At 40.2% G+C, this 24,279-nt stretch overlaps 1 protein-coding gene across 3 annotated transcripts in view; it reads left to right on the forward strand.

Moving 5' to 3' along the window:
• VWA8 (von Willebrand factor A domain containing 8) overlaps positions 1 to 24,279 on the forward strand; it is a 458,876-nt gene that overhangs the window by 269,408 nt on the left and 165,189 nt on the right. For all 3 annotated transcript variants that reach the window (XM_075852289.1, XM_075852288.1, XM_075852287.1), the window contains exons 23-25: positions 5,854 to 5,929; positions 6,410 to 6,545; positions 17,152 to 17,271. In XM_075852289.1, the coding sequence (XP_075708404.1) occupies positions 5,854 to 5,929; positions 6,410 to 6,545; positions 17,152 to 17,271 (332 nt within the window). The remainder of the gene's footprint in view (positions 1 to 5,853; positions 5,930 to 6,409; positions 6,546 to 17,151; positions 17,272 to 24,279) is intronic.

Raw genomic sequence — 24,279 nt, forward strand, 5'->3', positions numbered from 1 at the left:
TTTAATAAAGTTTAAGAAAATAATCATGTGTCCGGAACATCCTTTGTTTGACTGCGTAAATGCTCATTGGAGTACGTTCAGTAAAAGATACATTTAGTTAAAGTGTTGGAAAGATAGATACAGAGGGTCTTTTTTGCCAGCTGCTATATTTTTCTTTAACGGTAGTTTACAATAATGTGTTTGGGTCTGTGATGTGATTTTAATTGTATTTTTATGGATCTTAATGTATTGTAATTTATGTGTTATTTGTGTATGACAAATGTTAATGTTACTGTTTTAACTGTTTCTTTGGAGCAATGAAATTACTTATTAATTTCCGTTGGGGGATCAATAAAGTCCATCTTATCTTATCTTATTAATAGGAGCAGAAAGATGGCAGCCCTAAGGGGTCTTCATTATCTTTTTTCTCATGCTTAGATGCCGCGGTCACTATTGACTGCAGCATCTAAGTGGTTAAATGGCTAGGATCACAGTAACCGCCGATCCTGGTCGTTGCAGTGTTGGTTGCATGTTACAGCCGACACCCACTTAGTATGGAGTTAAAGGCTATGGAATCCTTTGCGGTATTGTATTTTTGCATGAATACATTTTTGTAATACATCTGCATTAAAAATGTTGGTTCATTTTGTAAATGTAGCTTCAATTCATCCACTATGAGCACAGCCGTCAGTCAGTTGGATTGACTGTTTCGGGTTAAAGCGTCGATATGCAGCTTCTATGCATAGTGGATACACAGAAGCTGCATCTCAAAAACAATGCAACATTTTTAATGGGATTATGCAAGTAGAGAGATTCAAAGGTTGGGCTGAGAATAGTCCAATTAAGTCACAGAGCCAAGCGCTGCTTTTCTGCTTTCTGTTACTTTCATAGACTTTAATTGAGCTAGCTGACTTCAATAGGAAAAGAGCCTGCTGCTGGCCCCTTTGTATCAGCGAACAGGGGTCCCAGGACCCCTGTTTTCACAATAGCAAAGTACCTAGAGTTGGAACCCACACCAACTTTTATGTAATTTGCTGTTAATCATTTTGGCTAATATGAAAGCCCTCACACTACACCCGTATGCTGCCCTTACATAGGGCAGCATATTCTGATGACAGATATGCTTAAAAAGGCCACGACTGCACCCAGACTTTCAAAGTATCTTCTATTTTGAGCTTTTCAATGAATGGCTTTATATTACTCTATAATCTCTTGTTCTATTTGTATCTGGATCCATAACACTTATTTGTTTATTTCATTGATGCCAGTTTCTATTTCTACAGCAGGCACAGGCGACCCTAAAATCTGTATCTAGGGTAATGCACACATTTTGCAATGGATACTAATCACGTGAACTGATGGTTCTAAAACAACATCTATTGTGTTGGCTTTCTTGTGCATAACTTGTGCATTGCCATCATAATACGTATATATATATATATATATATATATATATATATATATATATATATATATATATATATATAGTTTATTTATATGTATTCTATAAGTTCTGTTTTTCAACAGCTAAAATAGATAAGCTTAGTAATGTAAAGGCATGTAAAAACATCAGTTTGCTCTAATGTTGTTAAAGGGAATGTATTACCGTACTTACAGTAATATTTTTTTTTTGCTATTTAAAACCAGATTGTGAAACATATTCATTTTTTTATGTTATTTTTTTCTGATACGGGCTCAAGTGAGAGTTGCAAATATGGCTGGATTCAGATTCTTGGCTTTAAAACACGACCTTCCCGTTCCATATCATATATTAGAAGAAAAATTACAAAAAATAGATGGGAAGAAGAATTTGAAACAAGGTGTTTAGCCAAATGGAAAGGCGATTTGAACTTCACCAATAAACTGAAGGAAATAGGAGAAAAAAATGGAAATGGGTGAAGAAGAAGGTTGAAGTGTGATTATGAAGAGAGATGCAATGCAAGCTGATCTCTAGTTCATAAAGAGCATTTAACATCCTGATGGGGAAATATTACCAAAATTCTAAATTGGAATACCCCAAATATAAGTAGGCCAACAGCAATAAAAGTAAGGTGTGAGGAGTGGATGTGTTTATTCCATAATATTGTAATTGTTAAAGATAAATTTGTAAAACAGTTCATACACGTGGCCTTATTGGTGGCAAAAAAAGTTATACTGTTAAAATGGTTAAATCCTGATGTTCCAAATATGACATTGAAATCACTAATATATTTAGAATGGAGAACTTTGGAATAAAGCGGAAAAGAAGTGGGAGAGTAGGAAAAAAAGGAGGGGGAATGATTAATAAAAAAAAATTCAGAGAGGGAAATTAGAGAACTACGGTATATATGCACTGGAAGATATTGACCGTTTACTGGAAGATTTTGAATGAAAGGACGGCAGACCAAGGGAATGGGAGGGAGGAGGGGTAGGTGCGTTATAGATAAAGTATTGTAACTCTGTTAAATGTATACTAAAAATTTATAATATGTGTTATTTAAAAAATGGAATAACATTTATTTAAAAATAAACAAGACCTTGCCCTCACCTATAGCTTTCAATTTGTCTTGATCAGGAGCATTCTCTCACCACTACAAAACCTTATTTGCCAGGGGTGCCTTGATGTTGAGATCTTCGAGCTTGCCTGCTTTCTTTGAAGCATGACATCATCAGCACTTGCACAGTGGTGCCATGAATTGGCCAGTTGTGTATATTCGGAAAGAACAATGGATCGTGTAATATGCAGCAGATGAAGTACCTTATACTGTGCAAGAGTATGTGTAACTCACTGCTCCGGAACATTAAACTCACTCCTAACATTCCCGGTTTTAATCGAGCCTTAAAAATTAATTTTTTGATCGTTTGTTCAAGTTATCGACCCCCCTTACCTATCAACAAAAGAGCATACTTTCTCTCTGATTGTCACTTATGGAGGGGTCTATTTTATTTTAATTGTTTCCTAAAAAGGAGTTAGAATTTGAGCGTTAGCCTTCTGCGCCTAGTTAGGCCGTTTATTGACTCCACGACCATAACGTTTACCAGCATCCGGGTTGCAGTGTCAAATAAGCCACAACAAGCACTTGCACCACACGCACACACAAACATCAACAAAGTTAACACATTTTATACTATCCCTATCCTTTTCGGTACCCAATCCTTAGTGTAAAATCTGCTGACCGATTCGCTAGGGATACCCGGATACCCGTTACACGCTACAATCATAGCAATAATGATTATCACTAGGAATAATACATTTCTGATAAATGGCAAAGATTTCCTTGAAAACACATTTCCTGTCACATAGCCCTGGTCCATACACAACCTGACTTGGTCAGTGACATCTCCACTTTACTCTGTCCGCAACTAACTACCCTTGTTGTATCACCCTGTACTTTATATATCCGTGTAGGCTGAGATACTGGCTAGGTGACTGGTTCATGCATCTTTCTTTATATTCCCTTTTGCCAACACAAGAGACTGGACCCCTGAACATAATTGTCACCTTGTGCCTATTGTGTTACTCCTCCCATTCCATTTAGATTGTAAGCTCTTATGGACAGGGAGTGCTCCCCTTTGGCTTATTGTTTGTTCATTAATTTTAGTATACATGTGACCGAGTAGTCTGAAAAAATATTAAATGGATGTCAATCTACTCTATGGAGGACACGGGCCGAAAAAAATCCCTATCCACGTTATGAGATCCCAGTAAATTAGGCTCGTAGGTGTGTGGGAATCGGGGTAAATTTGCGTTTTGCGTTTTTGCTCAGAATTTTACTTTGATAATATAAACTTCTGGAGCATTCCATAGCAATCCAGCCATAGTAGACACTATTTCTACTGTTATTTGACTCATTCATCATTTACACAGTATAGAATAACTACAGGGCATCTTGTGAACTGTAAGATATTTCTATCTTTTGTTTAATCGGAGAACTTGACTTCTGCGATTAAACTAAACCTCTGGTATAAAGCATCAAAATATTTCTTAGAGACTACATAATAAACCATTCAGATCTGATCTTCCTTGCTGGCAGACCGCACAGAGCAGTCATGTTGTTGTTTCTGTAGCAGATTTGAATTGCAAGCAGCCAAGTCTGTATTCTGACGTTCTTAAATTGAATGTCAAATATAAATACAGATGGACAAGAGTCTCTTTGGAATTAAAGCCTAAAATACTGTGTACGAGCACTCCCCATCTGTTTATTGAGCAACATGCCAAGAAATAGATTGGAAACATGAAGCACTTAATATTTGTGCTGTATTTTCAGTCTCGGAAAGGTAATGCAAAAAAAAAATAATTGCTTATTATTATGTCAAATATGCCCATAGGAAGGCAGTGATGAGTTTATGTAAGATCCTGCATGTTTACTCATATACTGTGCTAAGATTGGTTTATATTCCTGTTATCTTTGTTACAAGGTTTGTATGTGGTTTAAAGTGGCCGTTGGGGAAAAAGCTGAAAATGCAGCTTTATCCCTGGATGGAAGTTGCCCTCCCGCAAAGTTATACTTACCTACTTTACGCCTGTTCCGGAGATCCATGGGGTTCTTCACATGGTCAACTCCTTTACCGTGGCCGCACATTGAGGTCATGTACTGCCCGTGAACATGTACAGGAAATTAATCTTTGCACGTGAATTAGGGCCCCTGTCCCTTCATTTTCGGGATCAATGGGTGTTTCAGAGGAGGGACCACCACGAATCAGAATGTTATGGCATACTCTAGTGATATTTAAAAAAAAAAATAATTAAGATAGGAATACACATTTAATACACTGGCTTAAATGTAAAAGTCCCTTAATGGGACTAAAAATCAGGGAATTTGTATAGTTCCATAAAGTATGTACAAAATGGGTCAGAGCAGAAAAACATATGTGTATAAAAGAGTATCCGGCACACCAATTTTGAAACAAAGGTATTTTTATTTGCACTTTTATACTCATATTTGGGTTGGGCCCCTATCCGTGCAAAACCCCATCCTTACACATATCTGGTGCTGTCTGAACCTATACACAAATAAAAACATATGTATCAGTGCAAAACTTTTCCAATCATGTCCGCAACAGGAGAAGTAGTCTATTGCACAGCATTGATCTCATTATGTACAATAGTTGTTGTTTGTTTTTTTTTTTTAGATAACTGATAGTTGCAAAAAGGCATAGTTATCCTTTACAAAAATAAATATTTTTATCCCAATCCTTTTATTATTATTTTGAATAGCAAATTAATTAAATATATTTAATTTTTATTTTCATATTGATATTGGCCTAAAGGGGTTTTCGCACTAGGAACATTGATCACTTATCCAGAGGTAGCTGTATGATCAGTGTATGATCAATGTATTTCTACTGCTGGGACAAATCCTCCGTTCCTCCACATCACATGAGTTTAAATGGATCGGCGGTTGAGCATGTGCACTGCCGATTCATTCTAAGTCTATATGGCTGACGGAGACCAGTCTATAGTCTGTTTACTTCAAAGAGTGTGTGTCACTAGAATGCTGCTTTTCTCTGTCTTTGGAACAATCAATTTAGGAAAATATAATCTGCTCTATATGACTGATTTTCTTCCAATAACTTACACTGAATCTGGTTGGTCAGGGTCCCCACTGCAGCTAAAACCATTGAGACATAAGCTGAACCTTTAGACTCATTGGCCCAGATTTACGAAGACTTGATTTTTATACACCAGTCTTGGACTGAAGCCCTCTGGCGTACGATGCAACCAAGAGGTGCACACTTCTTAATAACTTTGTTGCATCTTGTCTGTATGTGCATCACAAAGTGAAATCCGCTATAATTTACACCAATTTCTGGCGGAAATTTAAGTAAATTTGTTGAACTCTACAGTAATGCAAAGACTGTATTTGATTTATACATTTATGTTTTGTTCTATAGGGACACAACTGTACAGAGCCTTACATTGCAGCCATCTGTGAAGGAGGGGATTATAGTATATGAAGATTCACCCCTGGTAGGTGTCCTATATAAAATATGCAATTGTCACCCACAGTCTGAAGTAGAAAATGTATGACCGAGTGCAAAAAACCCAAACATGTCACTAGTCTCATGAATGGGGAGTCATGAGACTAGCGACATCTTTAAATATAGTTGTTGACGTTTGTAATCACCATGTACTTTATAAGGATTTATCCAACAGGTAAAATGGATTCTTACATGTGTAATATACAGATGCAGCATCTTTATATTGAACTTTAACACATTAAATACAGAGTGTCAAGAAACTTTAACATGACTCTTTCAATTGCTTTTGTTGTGTGATATCACTCTGCAGCAAGTTATCAGAGTCAAGATAAAGATGGCTACATCCGTACAATGTATACGTTGCTACATGTGAGTCAATCCATGGTTTGTAATGCTGCTGCAATAATAATAAATTTTAGTACTTTATCTTCTGAATAATTGTCATATTTACTTTGTTTTTTATGTTTAGGTTAAGTCTGTTAAAAAGGGCCATATCTTGGTTATAGACGAGGCAGACAAGGCCCCCACTAATGTCACATGTATTTTAAAAACCTTGGTAGAAAGTGGTGAAATGATTCTATCGGATGGAAGGAGACTTGTAGCCAGTAAGTACATTCAATTATAAATGCAGTCTCTTCACGTGACTTGTATTGAATTTTTTACAAGCTATGCATTTCTAAATGACAAGTTGATCAATTTCTTTGCGGTGTGGCGGAATAAAAGTTATTTTTTACCCTGATGCAAGCTCTAAGGTCTTCAACACTGGTATGTTCCTATTCCTTTACCCTATTGCTAACTAGCGGTGTCAGACATTTGTTAGGCTAAAATTTACCTGATATACAGTTAGGTCCGGAATTATTTGGACAGTGACACAAGTTTTGTCATTTTAGCTGTTTACAAAAAACATATTGAATATACAGTTATATAATTAATATGGGCTTAAAGTGCAGACTCTCAGCTTTAATTTGAGGGTATTCCCATCCTAATTTGATGAAGGGTTTAGGAATTACAGCGCTTTAATATGTAGCTGCTTCTTTTTCGAGGGACTAAAGGTAATTGGACAATAATCTCAAAGGCTATTTAATGGACTGTGTGGGCTATTCCCTCGTTAATCCATCCATTAAGCAGATAAAAGGTCTGGAGTTGTTTCCAGGTGTGGCATTTGGAAGCTGTTGCTGTGAACCCACAACATGAGGTCAAATGAGCTCTCAATGAAAGTAAAACAGACCATCATTAGGCTGAAAAAAATGAAGAAATCCATCAGAGAGAGAGAGCACAAATGTTAGGAGTGGCCAAATCAACAGTTTGGTACGTTCTTGAAAAAAAAAGCGCACTGGTGATCTCGTGAACTCCAAAAGGCCTGGACATCTACGGAAGACAGCAGTGCTGGATGATCGCAGAATCCTTTCCATGGTGAAGAAAAAACCCTTCACAACATCTACCTAGGTGAAGAACACTCTCCTGGAAGTAGGTGTATCAGTATCTAAGTCTACCATAAAGAGAAGACTTCATGAGAGCAAATACAGAGGGTTCACCAAAAGATGCAAACCATTAACCCCTTCGCGCTCAGGTCAGTAATAGTACGTCCTGCTAAGTAGAACGTTCGCGCTCAGGTCAGTACTATTACTGACCTGAGTAAACACGGCGCCATCTTTCCCCGGCGCGTGTCTGAGCTGTGATACCTGCTGTTTCCGACAGCAGGCTATCACAGCTTAGTGTGCAGGGACCGATCGCGGTGGTCCCCGCCGATTAACCCCTTAGAAGCCGCGTTCAATAGCGATCGCGGCTTCTTAGGGGTTAAGCTGCCATCGCCGGCCTGCTACACGATAGCGGGCCGTGATGGCTACTATGGCAACCAGAATCCTAACAATGGACTCTGGCTACGCCATCGACGGAAGCCTAGTGGGTCCCGACAAAATCAGGACCCACTATGCTTGCTGTCAGCGAACAGCTGACAGCTCTAATACACTGCACTACGCATGTAGTGCAGTGTATTAGAATAGCGATCAGAGCCTCCTGCTCTCATGTCCCCTAGTGGGACAAAGTAAAAAAAGTGTGAAAAAGTAAAAAAAAGTTGTGTAAAAATAAGAAAATAAAAGATTTAAAAGTAATAAAAGTAAAAGTCCCCCTTTTTCCCTTATCAGTTCTTTATTATTAATAAAAATATATAAACAAACAAATAAACTATACATAATTGGTATCGCCGCGTCCGTAACATCCTGAACTACAAAACGATGTCATTATTTATCCCGCGCGGTGAACGCCGTAAGAGAAAATAATAATAAACCGTACCACAATCACAATTCTTTGGTCACTTCACCTCCCAAAAAATGGAATAAAAAGAGATCAAAAAGTCGAATGTACCTAAAAATTGTACTGATCGAAACTACAGTTCGTTACGCAAAAAATAAGTCCTCGCACGGCTTTCCTGATGGAAAAATAAAACAGTTATGGCTCTTAGAATAAGGGAACACAAAAAATAAATTATATTTTACAAAATGTATTTTATTGTGCAAACGACATAAGACATAAAAAAAAACTATAAACATCTGGTATCGCCGTAATCGTATCGCCCCGCAGAATAAAGTGAATATGTCATTTATAGCGCACGGTGAACGCTGTAAAAAAAATTGAATAAAAAACAATAGTAAAATTGCTGTTTTTTTAGTCACCACGCCACCTAAAAATAGAATAAAAACTGATCAAAAAGCCGCATGCACCCCATGAAAACTACAATGGATTCCTCAAGGGGTCTAGTTTCCAAAAAGGGGTCACTTTTGGGGGGTTTCCACTGTTTTAGCACCACAAGACCTCTTCAAACCGGACATGGTGCCTAATAAATTTAATTAAATTAATTAAATGTCACCTCTACTTTGCTCTAAATTCCTGTGAAACGCCTAAAGGGTTAATAAACTTTTTAAATGCTGTTGTGAATACTTTGAGGGGTCTAGTTTCTGAAATGGGGTGTTTGATAAGGGTGTCTAATATATGGGCCCCTCAAAGCAACTTCAGAACTGAGCTGGAAACTAAAAAATAAAATAAAAATGAGGCAATACTTCGCTTCTTACATTATACTGATAATGAGCCGTGCCCACCCCGAGATGACCCCAGTTTTGACCGTTTGTATAAACGGAGACCCCTATTAGACCGTTTCAGTGCCCGGTTTTCCCAGCATTCACCCCCGAGAAGTGTATTTCTATAGATGAATCCCTGGTACATTTGAAAGGGAGGCTTCAATTCCGCGAGTACCTGCCGTGTAAGAGGGCAAGGTATGGCGTGAAGATGTATAAGCTGCGAGAGTGCATCAGGGTATACCTACAAATTTAGGATATATGAAGGGAAGGACACCAGTTCTCAGCCCCCAGAATGCCCCCCCTTACTGGGAGTTAATACAAAAATTGTGTGGGATTTGGTGCACCCACTGCTGGACCAGGGTTACCACCTCTACCTGGATAATTTTTATACCAGCGTCCCACTCTTCAACTGCCTCGCTTCCAGAAGTCCTGCGGCATGCGCCACTGCTAGAAGAAATCTGAGAGGCCTCCCTAAGACTCTGCTTGGGCAAACACTCAGAAGGGGTGAGAGCAGGGCACAATCTAGCAGCAACATATTGTGTGTCAAGTACAAGACCAGGGAGATGCCACACCAGTACCCATGTACCTGTACGAGGTACCAGTACAGGGACCCCCAAACTAGACTGCATCCTGGACTACAATAGGTACATGGGAGGGGTGGACTTGTCAGATCAAGTCCTGAAGCCTTACAGTACTTCTGGAAGCGGGGCCACAGGCATCGTACCAGGGCAACACTTTTTAGGAGAAGTTCCCCAAACTGGCAAGAAGGGAAAAAGTCAAAAGAGGTGCAGAGTCTGCTATAAGAGGGGGATAAGGAAGGACACAATATATCAATGTGACACGTGTCCCGAAAAACCAGAGCTCTGTATGAAAGAGTGTTTTCAAATTTATCATCCATCCCTTTATTTTTAATTTACCCCAGTTTTACTCGCTCTGATCCACTTCGCACAGCTTACCCATCCTCATCTTTCCCCTCTGAGCCCTGCTGTATGCCCAGGCAGCTGATAACAGCCACATGTAGGGTATTGCCGTACCCGGGAGAGCCAACATTACAGTTTATGGGGTGTAGGTCTCCGGTGGCACATGCTGGGCACAATATATCGGACACTGACATGGCATATATATAGAAAATTGCAAATCTCACTCTGCACCATCTGCTGCGCATTATCTTTTACACAATACCTGTGGGGTCAAAATGCTCACTACACCTCTAGATGAATTCCTTAAGGGGTGTCGTTTTTAAAACGGGGTCACTTCTCGGGGGTTTCAACTGTACTGATACCTCAGGGGCTTCTGCACACACGACTTAGCACCAGAAAATTCCCAGTAGGCCACATGGTGGTCCTTTCCTTCTGAGCCCTCCCATGGGCCCAAACGGCAGTTTATCACCACAAATAGGGTATTGCCACACTCAGGACAAATTGGGCAACAAAATGCGGTATTTTATTCCTTGTGAAAATAAGAAATTTTGAGCCAAAACTACCTCTTATTGGAAAAAATAATTTTTTTTTTAATTCACAGTCCAATTCAAATAAATTCTGTGAAAAAACTGTGGGGTCTAAATGGTCACAACACCCATAAATAAATTCTTTGAGGGGTGTAGTTTCCAATATGGGGTGACTTCTGGTGGGTTTCCATTGCTTTGATACCTTTGGGGCTCTGCAAATGCGACATGGCACCCGAAAACCAATCCAGCAAAATCTGGGCTCCAAAGAACACATATAGCTCCTTTCCTTCTGAGGCCTCCCATGGGCCCAAACGGCAGTTTATCACCACAAATGGGGTATTGCCGCACTCAGGACAAATTGGGCAACAAATTGGGGTATTTTATTCCTTGTGAAAATAAGAAATTTTGAGCCAAAACTACCTCTTATTGGAAAAAATTTAATTTTTTTGAATTCACAGCCCAATTCAAATAAATTCTGTGAAAAAACTGTGGAGTCTAAATGGTCACAACACCCATAAATGAATTCCTTGAGGGGTGTAGTTTCCAAAATGGGGTCACTTCTGGTGGGTTTCCATTGCTTTGATACCTTTGGGGCTCTGCAAATGCGACATGGCACCCGAAAACCAATCCAGCAAAATCTCTGCTCCAAAGAACACATAGCGCTCCTTTCCTTCTAATACCTCCCATGGGCCCAAACGGCAGTTTATGGGCACAAATAGGGTATTGCCGCACTCAGGACAAATTTGGCAACAAAATGGGGTATTTTATTCGTTGTGAAAATAAGACATTTTGAGCCAAAACTACATCTTATTGGAAAAAAGTTTTTCTTTTTAAATTCACAGCCCAATTCAAATAAGTTCTGTGAAAAAACTGTGGGGTCTAAATGGTCACAACACCCATAAATAAATTCCTTGAGGGGTTTTGTTTCCAAAATGGGGTCACTTTTGGTGGGTTTCCATTGCTTTGATACCTCTGAGGCTCTGCAAATGCGACATGGCACCCGAAAACCAATACAGCAAAATCTGGACTCCAACAAACACATAGCGCTCCTTTCCTTCTGAGCCCTCCCATGGGCCCAAACGGCAGTTTATCACCACAAATGGGGTATTGCCGCACTCAGGACAAATTGGGCAACAAAATGGGGCATTTTGTTCCCTGTGAAAATAAGAAATTCTGATCAAAAATGACATCTTATTGGAAAAATTGTCATTCTTTTAATTTCACAGCCCAATTCAAATACGCGCTGTGAAAAAACTACGGGGTCAAAATGGTAACAATAACCATAAATTAATTCCTTGAGGGGTGCAGTTTCCAAAATGGGGTCAGTTTTGGGGGATTCCTACTGTTTTGGCACCTCAACACCTCTCCAAACCTGGCATGCTGCCTAAAATATATGCTAATAAAAAAGCACCACCAAAATGCACTAGGTGCTTCTTTGCTTCTGGGGCTTGTGTTTTATTCCACGAGCGCACTAGAGCCACATGTGGGACATTTCTAAAAACTGAAGAATCTGGACAATACATATTTAGTTGTGTTTCTCTGGTAAAACCTTCTTTGTTACAGAAAAAAAATAGAATAAAATTGAAATTCAGAAATAAAAACGAAATTTGCAAATTTCACCTCCACTTTGCTTTAATTCCTGTGAAATTCCTGAAGGGTTAAAAAACTTTCTAAATGCTGTTTTGAATACTTTGAAGGGTCTAGTTTTTAAAATGGGGTGCTTTATGGGGGTTTCTAATACATAGGCCCCTCAAAGCCACTTCAGAACTGAACAGGTACCTTAAAAAAAAGGCTTTTGAAATTTTCTTAAAAATATGAGAAATTGCTGTTTATGTTCTAAGCCTTGTAACGTCCAAGAAAAATAAAATAATGTTCTAAAAACGATGCTAATCTAAAGTAGACATATGGGAAATGTGAACTAGTAACTATTTTGGGTGGTATAACCGTCTGTTTTTCAAGCAGATGCATTTAAATTCTGAAAAATGCTATTTTTTCTAAATTTTCTCTAAATTTTGCAATTTTTCTCAAATAAAGACTGAATATATCGACCAAATTTTACCACGAACATGAAGCCCAAAGTGTCACGAGAAAACAATCTCGGAATCGCTTGCATAGGTTTAAGCATTCCGACGTTATTACCACATAAAGTGAAATATGTCAGATTTGAAAAATGGGCTCTGAGCCTTAAGGCCCAAACTAGGCTGCGTCCTTAAGGGGTTAATCAGCCTCAAAAATAGAAAGGCCAGATAAGACTTTGCCAAACAACATGTAAAGAAGCCAGCCAAGTTCTGGAACAGCATTCTCTGGACAGCTGGAACTAAGATCAACCTGTAATAGAATGATGGGAGGAAGAAAGTATGGAGAAGGCTTGGAACGTCTCATGATCCAAAGCACACCACATCCTCTGTAAAACATGGTGAAGGCAGTGTGATGGCATGGGCATGCATGGCTGCCAAAGGCACTGGGTCACTAGTCTCTATTGATGTGACTGAAGACAGAAGCAGCCGGATGAATTCTGAAGTGTTCAGGGATTTACTTTCTGCTCAGATTCAACCAAATGCAGCAAGGTTGATTGGACGTCACTTCACAGTACAGATGGACAATGACCCAAAACATACTGTGAAAGCAACCCAGGAGTTTTTTAAGGCAAAGAAGTGGAATATTCTGCAATGGCCAAGTCAATCACCAGATCTCAACCCGATCGAGCATGGATTTCACTTGCTTAAGACAAAACTTAAGCAACAACTGAAGACCGCTGTGGTAAATGCCTGGCAAAGCATCACAAAGGAGGAAACCCAGCATTTGGTGATGTCCATGAGTTCCAGACTTCAGGCAGTCATTGCCTGCAAAGGATTCTCTACAAAGTATTAAACGAAAAAAACATTTTATTTATGGTAATGCTAATTTGTCCGATTTACTTTTAAGCCCTTGAAATGAGGAGGCAGTGTAGAAAAATGGTTGCAAATCCTAAACGTTTCACAGAATATTTTTGTTCAACCCCTTGAATTAAACCTGAATGTCTACACTTCAATTGCATCTCAGTTGTTTCATTTCAAATCCAATGTGATGGCATGCAGAGCCCAAATCATGAAGATTGTGTCACTGTGCAAATAATTCTGGACCTAACTGTATATCAACTTTTTAATTTACTTACAGTTTAAAATGTTGTTGTTTTATCCATGTAAATTCTGCACTGTGACACTGTTAACCGGAGCGTCACAAACCCTTCAATCTGCTGATCGATGGGGGTTCCAGGAGTTGGCACCCAACCGATCTGTTATTGATGTCCTTATCAATATCCCGGAAAACCACATTAACCTGAAGTCGTCTACCTATCTCATAGGGCCAGAGCTCTTATGACTAAATTAGGGAGTATTTTTTCAAATGTTCCCAATTACATGAGTTTTTTTCTTATTTTGGTCTCCTATTACTCTGAGGCTTTCTAAGAAGTGATAGGACCTCTTTCACCCCTTTCTGCCTTGTGTTGTAACAGTACTTCGTAGGTCCTTCCCGCATACCGCCGTACTATTGTGGCGCAGTGATGGTGCAAGTTCAAGAGCTGTGCCACCGCCATCACTTGCAGGTAGCGGCTGTATTACACAGCCAATATCCCGCTCTAACGGTGGGGATCAGAGATACTCTGATTTCGGATGTTTAACCCCTTAGATGCCGCGGTCAATAGCGACTGCAGCATCTAAGGAGCTTAACAGAGGGAGGGGCTCTATGTGTTACTATAGCTTCGGGGGCCTAACAAAGGCCCCTTGGTCTGCAATGGCTAAGTGTTGATTAGAAAGAGGCATGAGCTAATAGGTTGCCAGTCAGGAATACACTGACAGGCATTAATGCTTTGTAATAATATGTATTCCATAACATTATACAAACTCTAAAATCATTCCTTTCAAATCCCCTAGTGGGGCTAATAAAAAAAAAAGTGTAAAAAAAATAAATAAAAAAAATGTAAATTGAAAATTATTTTATTTAGTAAAAGTAGTAAACTATATATATATATATATATATATATATATATATATATATATATATATATATATATATATATATATATATAAAAATGTATATGAGGTATCGCCACAATTTGGACCCCTATAAAATAAAGATAACATCATTTATACTGCACAGGAAATGTTGTAAAAACTAAAATGTTTTTTTTTTTTTTTTCACACTCCCCTTAAGAAATGTAACAAAAGAGGATCAAGAAGTTCTATGTACCGCAAAATGATGCCAATTAAATTTAGAATGTGTTTCGAAAAAAAAAACAAGCCCTCATCCCAGTTACGTGTTTTTTTTAATAAAACATATTTTTATTGTGCAAAGGTACTAAACATAAAAAAAAACTTCATATTTGGTATTGCTAAAATCGTAACCACCAGTAAAAAAAAGTTAACACAATAATTAAACTGCGCAACACGTGACGTAAATAAAAACGCAAAAAACTGTGACAGAATTGCTGTCCCCCTTCCCCCAAAAAAATTGATAAAAGTTAAGCAATAAATTATATTTACCTCAAAACAATGTTACTGAAAAATACAACTCGTCCCGCAAAAAAACAAGCCGTTATACAGCTACATTGATAGGAAAATAAAAAAAGTTATGACTCTTCGAATGCAACAATGAAAAAATCTAAATAAACCACTGCGTCCTGAAGGCCCATAATATGCTGCGTCCTTAATGGGTTCAACTTGTACAATATGAAGGTGTCATCACTCATAGTGATTTATTAATAGCAGGAACTCACACTGTGCTCCTTGTATCCTGATTCCTCCTCATTATTATCAGAGTGGACGTCAGGATGTGATTTAGTACAATTCTTAGGCTATGTTCACACGGGGTCTTTTGCCGAGTTTATTGACGCGGAAACCGCGTCGCAAAACTCGGCAGAAACTCCCCGAGAACGCCTCCCATTGATTTCAATGGGAGGCGTCGGCGTCTTTTTCCCGCGAGCAGTAAAACTGCCTCGCGGGAAAAAGAAGCGACATGCCCTATCTTCGGGCGCTTCCGCCTCCGACCTCCCATTGACTTCAATGGGAGGCAGGAGAAAGCGTGTTTTCTGCCCGCGGCGCTCAATGGCCGCGGGCGAAAAACGGCGCGATCATTGCTATTCACACGGAGTATTTTGGGGGAGGTATATCTGCCTCAAAATTCCGTTTGGAGCTTTGAGGCAGATATTCCTCCCCCAAAATACTCCGTGTGAACATAGCCTAACTATCCTACAGCTGCTGGATATACTTCCACTTTTCCACTGTAATCCTTATGTGGTGCAATGGAATTAATGTGAAATCCCAGGATTACTGTATAGTAGTAAAAGTACATCTAATTCATCGTGTCCGAGAGTAGATCTCAAAAATAGCAGATGTAGTTCTTAGAAATATACAGTCTAAAGCTGGGATTGATCTGGAAAATGATTTTGCTGTAATCACCTTGGAATGAAGACACAGAGTGGTGACAAAATCAGAGATTTAGTGATTCGCTGTACACCTAATGTGACCTTAGAGTAAGGCTCCATGCACACGAACATATTTTTGCGGCCGCAATTCACCCGCAAATCTGCGGGTGAATTGCGGCACCATTCATTTCAATGGGCCCAGGCACACGATCGTGGTTTCCACGGTCCGTGCATGGCCCAGGAGCCTGGACGGCAAAAAGAAGGGACATGTCTTATTATGGCCGTGTCTTGCGGTCCAGGCTCATAGAAATTAATGCACGCGGCCATGTACATGGCCCGCCATTTGCGGGCGGGGCTCATAGAAATTAATGCACGCGGCCATGTGCATGGCCCGCCATTTGCGGGCGGCTCGCGGGTGACACTCCGCGGCTGTCCGAGCCGCAAATCACGGCCGTGCACACCACTACAGTCGTGTGCATGAGGCCTAAGTGAGTGCAAATTTTGGATACCAAATGGCATTCCAGAAGCGCATGTTATGGCATTTCTTTTATTCAATTATTTTTTTAACTTTTTTAATAAACATTATTTTTTTTAAGAGAAATTTCACATTTTAAGTGGTGTAATCCACAGCGGATATACACAGCAAAACCGCAACATATAGGGCATTCATACAGCAAGCCCTAAAATTCTCTGTGTTTTTTAAAACCCAATTCACCAGCATTGCACTATATTTTGTTGCGTTTTTTCAGAGCTTTATTCTTATTAATATCCACATCTGCCACATACCCATATACTCACTCATCTATTTATATTATGTTTCTATTCATGCATCATTTTAGAAGAGTTTTACTGAAGATTTGTAAGGGCCTGTTCACATCTGCTTTGGAGGCTCAGTTTGGGGCCTCCAACACAGATCTGGCCGAAAATACCGGAAACAATATCGCAGCATGTTACGCTACTGTTTTCGGTAAAATCACGTATGCCATTACGGAAACATGATGGAATTTAGTAAAGTCAATGGGTTTCGTACGGCACCGATGGTGTCCGTCATCTAACGGAATTGGCGCTTCCAGTATTTTCATTGTTCTGCTCCTCTAACGGAGCAGAACAAAAGAAACACTGACGCAGGTGTGATCAGGCCCTAAGCTTGGAAATCATTCTTTCCTGACATCTCATCAAAAATGCTGTTGTTATTGACTGAGGAAATGATCGTAAATCGCTGATTATATTATCATCACATTTTCATGACTTTTAGCATATCTTGAAATCTGTTGTACTTTTTTTGCCAGATCAATCAGAACGCATGAGAAGAGATAATGTGATCGCCATTCATCCTGATTTCAGAATGATCGTGCTGGCGAACAGACCTGGATTTCCTTTCTTAGGAAATGATTTCTTTGGTGCATTGGGTAAGTAGTAATGATGAAAAACAATCTCCTCTTGAGAAAAAACATTCTATAAGTTTTTTGTAAATATTTTGACTTATTTATATATTTAGAGAAAAAAAAATGTGAGCATATAGGAATGGCCCGTCAATAAATATCAGGTACCTAAATAGTTTCTACATTGTTCTTTTGAAACCGTTCTTATCAGATCCTCACTCTACCTTAGAAGTTTTTGTGACCGTAGGGTAAGTTGCAGAAAAGATTGTAAAAGCTGCATGTACACGTAGGAAGTTTTTCAAACGATCAACAAATGATCGGTGCTTAAACAAATTGTTATGAGTATCGGATTCACATTTCCATCAGTACAATTATTGTTTATGTGCCACCATATTCGAAGGCAATGCCAATTCGATTGCAGTGTGATGTAAATGTCGGACGAGCGAAATTTATCAATAACGTTAAAGATGATCGCACAATCAATTGTGATCAACGATAATCGTTTGATCATTTATTATCAATCTATTTGTGCATTTAAAATATACACTATTATATGTATATAGGCATTTAATGAACACTATATATTCAATCATCAAATTACATTTCAATTGAAATTGCTGTTTCTACACTCTCCAACTCTCAAAAGGAAATGCAGTTTACTGTTTTTACAGCTCTATACATATTTTTTTCCCCCAGATAGTACATTTCAAAGATCATATATATTCTTAAAAGCTTAACAAATCTGTCAAATCATTATGAATTACATGCAATACAGTGGCACTACACGGGCAGGTTTTCTACCCGTTAACGAGTCCCTATCAACGATAACAGCATGCCGATCGGCGCTCGTTTGCTTCATTTAAACCAAGCAATGATGGTGAGTATGGGGGACCGAAGATTGGTTAGTCTCCATACGTTTTGCATCTTGACGGCAGCACATCCCTTGTCTACACTGCATAAAAGATGGGATCAGCTGACATACGAGCGTTAGCTTGTTGGTCTGCTAATTGCTGACCTGTTCACACTTGTTTAGCCGATCACTGCCCGTGTGAAGTTTTCTAAGTCTTGTGTTTGTCCTCTTGGTACATCATTGAACCGAACAATAGGAGCCCACCCTTTTTTTTTTTCTAGTCTGTTGATAAAAATGTGTTATTACATAACCATTTTCTTTAATGTTCCCCCTCATTAATATTTTTGAAGTTCATACCTGTCAGCATTGGTCGACCACAACCCCCTCCAAAAGGCTGCACAGTATATTTTTATACCGCATATTCGTTATTTTATTTTTTTCTTCAATTCATTGATCATGGCTAGATAGCATTTCAATATACATAAAGTGTTGATTCACCTTTTGCACAATATCAGGCAAGTATACAGGGCAATGTTAAAAGTTTCCGGAATATGCTTTATCTATTTATTATTGTTGCCTTGTTTAGCACTCCGTAGTAGAAATGGGAACACATCCTCATATTACTAAATCCCATCCTCATCTATGTGCAGTGGTCTGTTCCAATGATGAAGCCATTGCGGGAGAGATGCTTTATGTATTGTAGAACAGACTAAGTTAAGATATACACCGATAAGGAGGAGATCTGACTACACTCAAGAACACTAAGGGCCTATTCAGACGAGCGATTTTCACATCCGGGTGCTGTCCGAGTATATAACTGACAGCACTCGGACTGAACACTGATTAGTTCATTTACATGTCCGATCGATCCATGCAGAGAAAATCGCAGGATGCACTAGTTTGGTCCGATTCTCGCCCATTTAAGTCACTGAACCAGTGACAAAATCGTGCCGCACACTGATGCTGTCCAAGTGTGGTCTGATTTTCCCTGATGAGTTGCTAGTAGATTCCGAAAAAAAAAGGGAGAACTGCCAGAGCAGCATGGTCAGCCAGGAGAAGACATTTTCAGTCTCTATAAAGTGCCACCCAATGCCAGCCAGCCATGCCCTGTGTGATGGACTTGGAAAGACTAATATGCCTGGTCCAGGAGAAGCCCAATTTGTGGGACAGTATGGCGAATTCCTACCATGACCGGGCAAAAAAAAAAACATGCGTGGGAGGAGAAAGCCCAGGTCATGTTTCCTGCTCTCTGGAAAAAAAGCAGCACAACAGAGGGATCTAAAATTGATAAGTTCAACTTTAGCCCTATGTTTTAAAAGAACACAAGTAATATGCTGCCACCCCCCCCCCCAGTTTTTCCATTATGAGGTCTGATCGAGATTGAACTGGCCCCTGTGTTTGCAATTGTCACTATGTGGCCCTGACGGTGATGTTAATAGAAATTGTCCTTTTGCCTATTGCAGCCATGTGGCCCTGATAGAGCTGGCACCGCCTTAAATATCCCCTTTATTAAATGCCCCCATGTGGAAACCATTTTCACCGGATCTGTCACCATTGAAATCAATGGTGATGCAAATGCAAACCTACAGTTTCCGTTTGTTTCAGTTTGGATTCCGCTCATGGGTTCCCCTGACGGAAAGCTCAGATGGAACCCATGAATGGAGTCCTGACGCAGATGTGAACGAAGCCTAACTAATATGTACCCCAAATTAATGCCATTACAAAATTTAACTCATCCCACCAAAAAAAAAAGCCCTCATACGGCTGTGTTAACAAAAAAACAAAAAGTTATATTTTTTGGAATGTGATGTTGACAAAAAAAATTTAGAACATTAGCTTGGTCCTTAAAGAGGCTCTGTTACCACATTATAAGTGGCCTATATTGTACATGATGTGATCGGCGCTGTAATGTAGATTACAGCAGTGTTTTTTTTATTTAGAAAAACGATAATTTTTGACGGAGTTATGACCTATATTAACTTTATGCTAATGAGTTTCTCAATGGACAACTAGGGGTGTTTTACTATATGACCAAGTGGACGTTGTACAGAGGAGTGTATGACGCTGACCAATCAATGACGAATCAGCGTCATACACTTCTCTCCATTCATTTACACTGCAGATAGCGATATAGCTATATCGCTATGTGCAGTCACATAAACACACTATAACGCTACTAATGTGTAATGACAATGAATATACATTACCTCCAGCCAGGATGTGATGTGTGTTCAGAATCCTGACCACTTCTGTAGTGTCTCTGTGATTTACAGCATAGCAGGCATAGTCTCGCGAGATTACGCTGTAAACTGTCATTCACAGCGAGATCTCGCTGTGCTGTGCTGCAAATCACAGAGACGCTACAGAAGTGGTCAGGATTCTGAATGCACATCCCGTCCTGGCTGGAGGTAATGTATATTCATTGTCAGGACACTGCAGTAATGTTATAGTTGGTTTATGTGACTGCACATAACTATATAGCTATAGGCGAGTCACATGGCTTTACTTTTAGTGTGTTCACTGAAGTGACAACTGAGTAAAATATACCTTTTAATAGTAACTCGTTTTAAAAACAGGGGTAACACACCACTGTGAAATGAGCCCCACCGTGAAAATTAAAAAACGTATTAAACAGAAAACACTGAGTCATTATGATAGATATATCTCAGTGTTTGTAACAATATTTGTCTGGAACCAGCATATATCCTGGGCACAGCAATAGTACAATCCCCAAAAGAAGCACCAGTGTCCGAAATAAATCACCGGATCTCCTAGTGCTGGGTGTAACACAATGTTACTGTCCCCTGTGCAGACATTCCATATACAATAAACGACCCTACGCGTTTCAGATACTCATCCTCAGGGGTCCGTATCTTGGTAACTCTGGCCTCATCACCAGCGATAATAGTGTTCAACAGCAGATATTCTGCTGTGCGTCACGGGAAGATGCACGTATCGATGTCAACGGCATGCAAATCACAGAGACGCTACAGAAGTGGTCAGGATTCTGAATGCACATCCCGTCCTGGCTGGAGGTAATGTATATTCATTGTCAGGACACTGCAGTAATGTTATAGTTGGTTTATGTGACTGCACATAACTATATAGCTATAGGCGAGTCACATGGCTTTACTTTTAGTGTGCTTTTTTCTCACTCTGGGACTGATTAACGAGAAAAAAAGATTTTTATACTCACTGTAAAATCTATCTCCTGTTAAATCCATTGGTGGGCACAGATCCTGCTCTCCTATTTTTTGTTGCTGTATCCCCCAATGGTTTCAACGAGAAATAGATTTTACGGTGAGAACAAATATCTTGTTTTTTAGCACAGCAGACAACATGGAAGAGGATGAGCAGTCCTATACCTCTGCCACCCTACCAATTGATATAGAAGAGACAGACGACCCTGCTCAACCTGTGCTGTGTGTCTCAACCCTCAAGTCTCCTTATTCGCAGGAGGACACTAACCTGGCTAGACGTACAGTCATCAACAGAAAAAAGGCTTCTGCCACTAGTGAGGACTCAACAGATAAATATCTTCTGAGTTTGGCACCTCATCTGAGAGAGTTACCAAATAAAAGGGTGCTGCGAAAGCTTGCAGCACTTAACATGGTTGTAGCGCCGGCAACACCACAAAACGATCTGGCTGCGTTCTTCACCACTTTGGTACAGTGGTGGCTTTATGGAAATATAAGCGACACAGACCAACCGAGCACTAAAACTGCTCCACCTCGGCCCTATCGGCTATTTGAATATTAGTCCTCCCCTTATTACAGAATCAGTCACCATATGGAGGCTACCCTCCCTAATACTTTCAAGAGTAATATTGCATCCCTATTCCCTTATCCGCTGCAGCAACAGCACCGCTGTCTGGCTTTACAAGCAGCTGGTGCTACTAGCGAGTCATCTGGCCAACACCCATATCCTGGGGAGCCCTTTGACCACCTCTTCCTCCCATTTCTATCCAATATCATCATTTTTTTTATTTTTTTTCAAATGTGTTGTTCAAATATGTTTGCACTTTTGTTGGTGGTGCACATTTGATGAAAATGTTATATGTTTTAAATTTTACATTTTAATTTTTTTTTTCTACATTTTATTGTGAAAGGTGGGAGACTGGAGGATTGGGAGGTAGATTAGGTGGGAGGGCGGTATATGGGGTCGTACCCGAGTATAAAAGCAAGACTGCAAAGTAGAGTTTATGTTGTTTTAGTGCTAAAAAAAAATACAGATGCAGAATGAGGTATTAGTTTATATTTTGCCTAAAATTCGCAACCTCCCAACCCGCTGGTGCAAGTCCAGGGTGCAGTCACATACAGCAGACTTTTTTTCAGAAAGTTCTGATTCAAAATCTACTGCATGTGACTGCACCCATGCCTACAGGGATTAATGTTGTATTACATCCTGTAGGTTGGCTGAACAGTTGGTATTTCTATCAAAAAATGCAAGCTCGCAACCCGCGTCAAGGGTCCTCAATAGATGCAGAAACAAATAGGAAATTAGCCAACACATTGTAAATTTTATCTTCCTCCATGAATAGAGTCCTTCTGCCATGCAGCAGCTCCCTCAGGTGTCTGGAAGTAGTCAGCACACAAGGTCCTGACTCTCAGACCAGCTGTTTCAGGGCTGGCGTGGGGGGAGTTGACAGGAAGGCCATGACCGTGTTTGTTAAAGGGGTTTTTCCGGAACCAATTAACTAATTTCTATTTCACTGCACATATGAAATTAATGTAATTTGTAATATACTTTAAGTTTTGATTTCATCTTCTAACACCTGATTCCAGCGCTGGTCACGTGACGCGTCTCCAGTAGCAAAATCCTGTGCTAGCTCGTCCATGATCTGAGTTCCGTTTTCCGGCTGGCTCAATGTACGGGTACATCATTCCTGATGTCACTGTACACTGGAGGGAAGTGGTGGACCGGATACTCCCTTTCTTCTGATAGTTTCCAGTCTGCTGCTAGGGGAGAGAAACACTGCTAGTCTCTGAGCATGCGTGGTAAACACTGCTAGTCTCTGAGCATTGCGAGGTTTCTGCACGAGCAGTGTTTACCATGCATGCCCACCTCATCACTATCACAGCGCCTGCGCGTCATTTTCTCCCCCCTAGCAGCGGACCGAAAACTATCAGAAGAAATTATGTGATGTCAGGAGCCAGTTGCTAGTAGCGCTCTGACAAGGACTCCGGTGCTGGGGTTAGAGCGGTAGTCCCGGGCAGAGCACTAGTATCGGCTCTGCACCGGGACTCTGTGGAATCCCCTGACAGCACTCTCCATATATTCCACAGAGTCCCAGAGCAGAGCCAATACTAGCGCTCTGCCCTGCTCAGGAAATCCAGCTCTGGGGTCAAATGAAGTTGTTTTTTTTTTAACAATTATGTAAGAGACTGTTGTTTGGTACAGCACTGATATGTTTCAGGTTTATTGTTGGCTCTCACAGATCTAATGAAATGTATCTTACAGCTGACTTCCTGCTGTAACGGCGGGGACCGAAGTTAGCTTCGATCCCCGCCATTAACCCCTTAAATGCAGCCATCAAACGCGATCGCTGCATTTAAGGTGTTTGCAGCTCATCGACACCCCAGCAATGAAATCGCCGGGGTGTCGGTGGCTGCAATGGCAACCGGAGGCCTAATACTGGCCTCCCGGTGTGCTTAGCATGGAAAACTTCCCACCCCCGCCCGGAGGCGGGGCCTGGAAGCTTTCTGTAGCCGCCGGCGAGGTGGCGCTGGCTCAGGAGATGAGCCGGCGTCATCAGCGGTGGATATCAGCTGTATGTTACACCTGACATCCACCTGTAATGGCAGGAACCGAAGCTAGCTCCGATCCCTGCCATTAAACCCTCAGATGCAGCGATCGCTGCATCTTCGTGGTTGCTAGCAGATCGCCAGCTGTGCCCTGCAATCGCACGGCTTCCGACTGCTATTATGACAACAGGAGACCTAACAATGGCCTCCTGTCTGCCATTACGGAAGCCGATTAGGCCCCGCCCGGAGGCAAAACTTAATCGGCTTGCTGTCCGTGAATGACTGACGGATCAAATACATTGCACTACGTAGGTATTGCAATGTATTAGAAAAAAAAATCTGACAGTTGGACCTTCAAGTCCCCTTGTGGGACTAAAGTAAAGTGTAAAAAAAAAAGTTTACGAAAAAAGTTGTAAAAAATATAATAAAAGTTTTAAGTAA

Source organism: Rhinoderma darwinii, chromosome 2 (assembly GCF_050947455.1).
Source record: "Rhinoderma darwinii isolate aRhiDar2 chromosome 2, aRhiDar2.hap1, whole genome shotgun sequence".
NCBI lineage: Eukaryota > Metazoa > Chordata > Amphibia > Anura > Rhinodermatidae > Rhinoderma > Rhinoderma darwinii.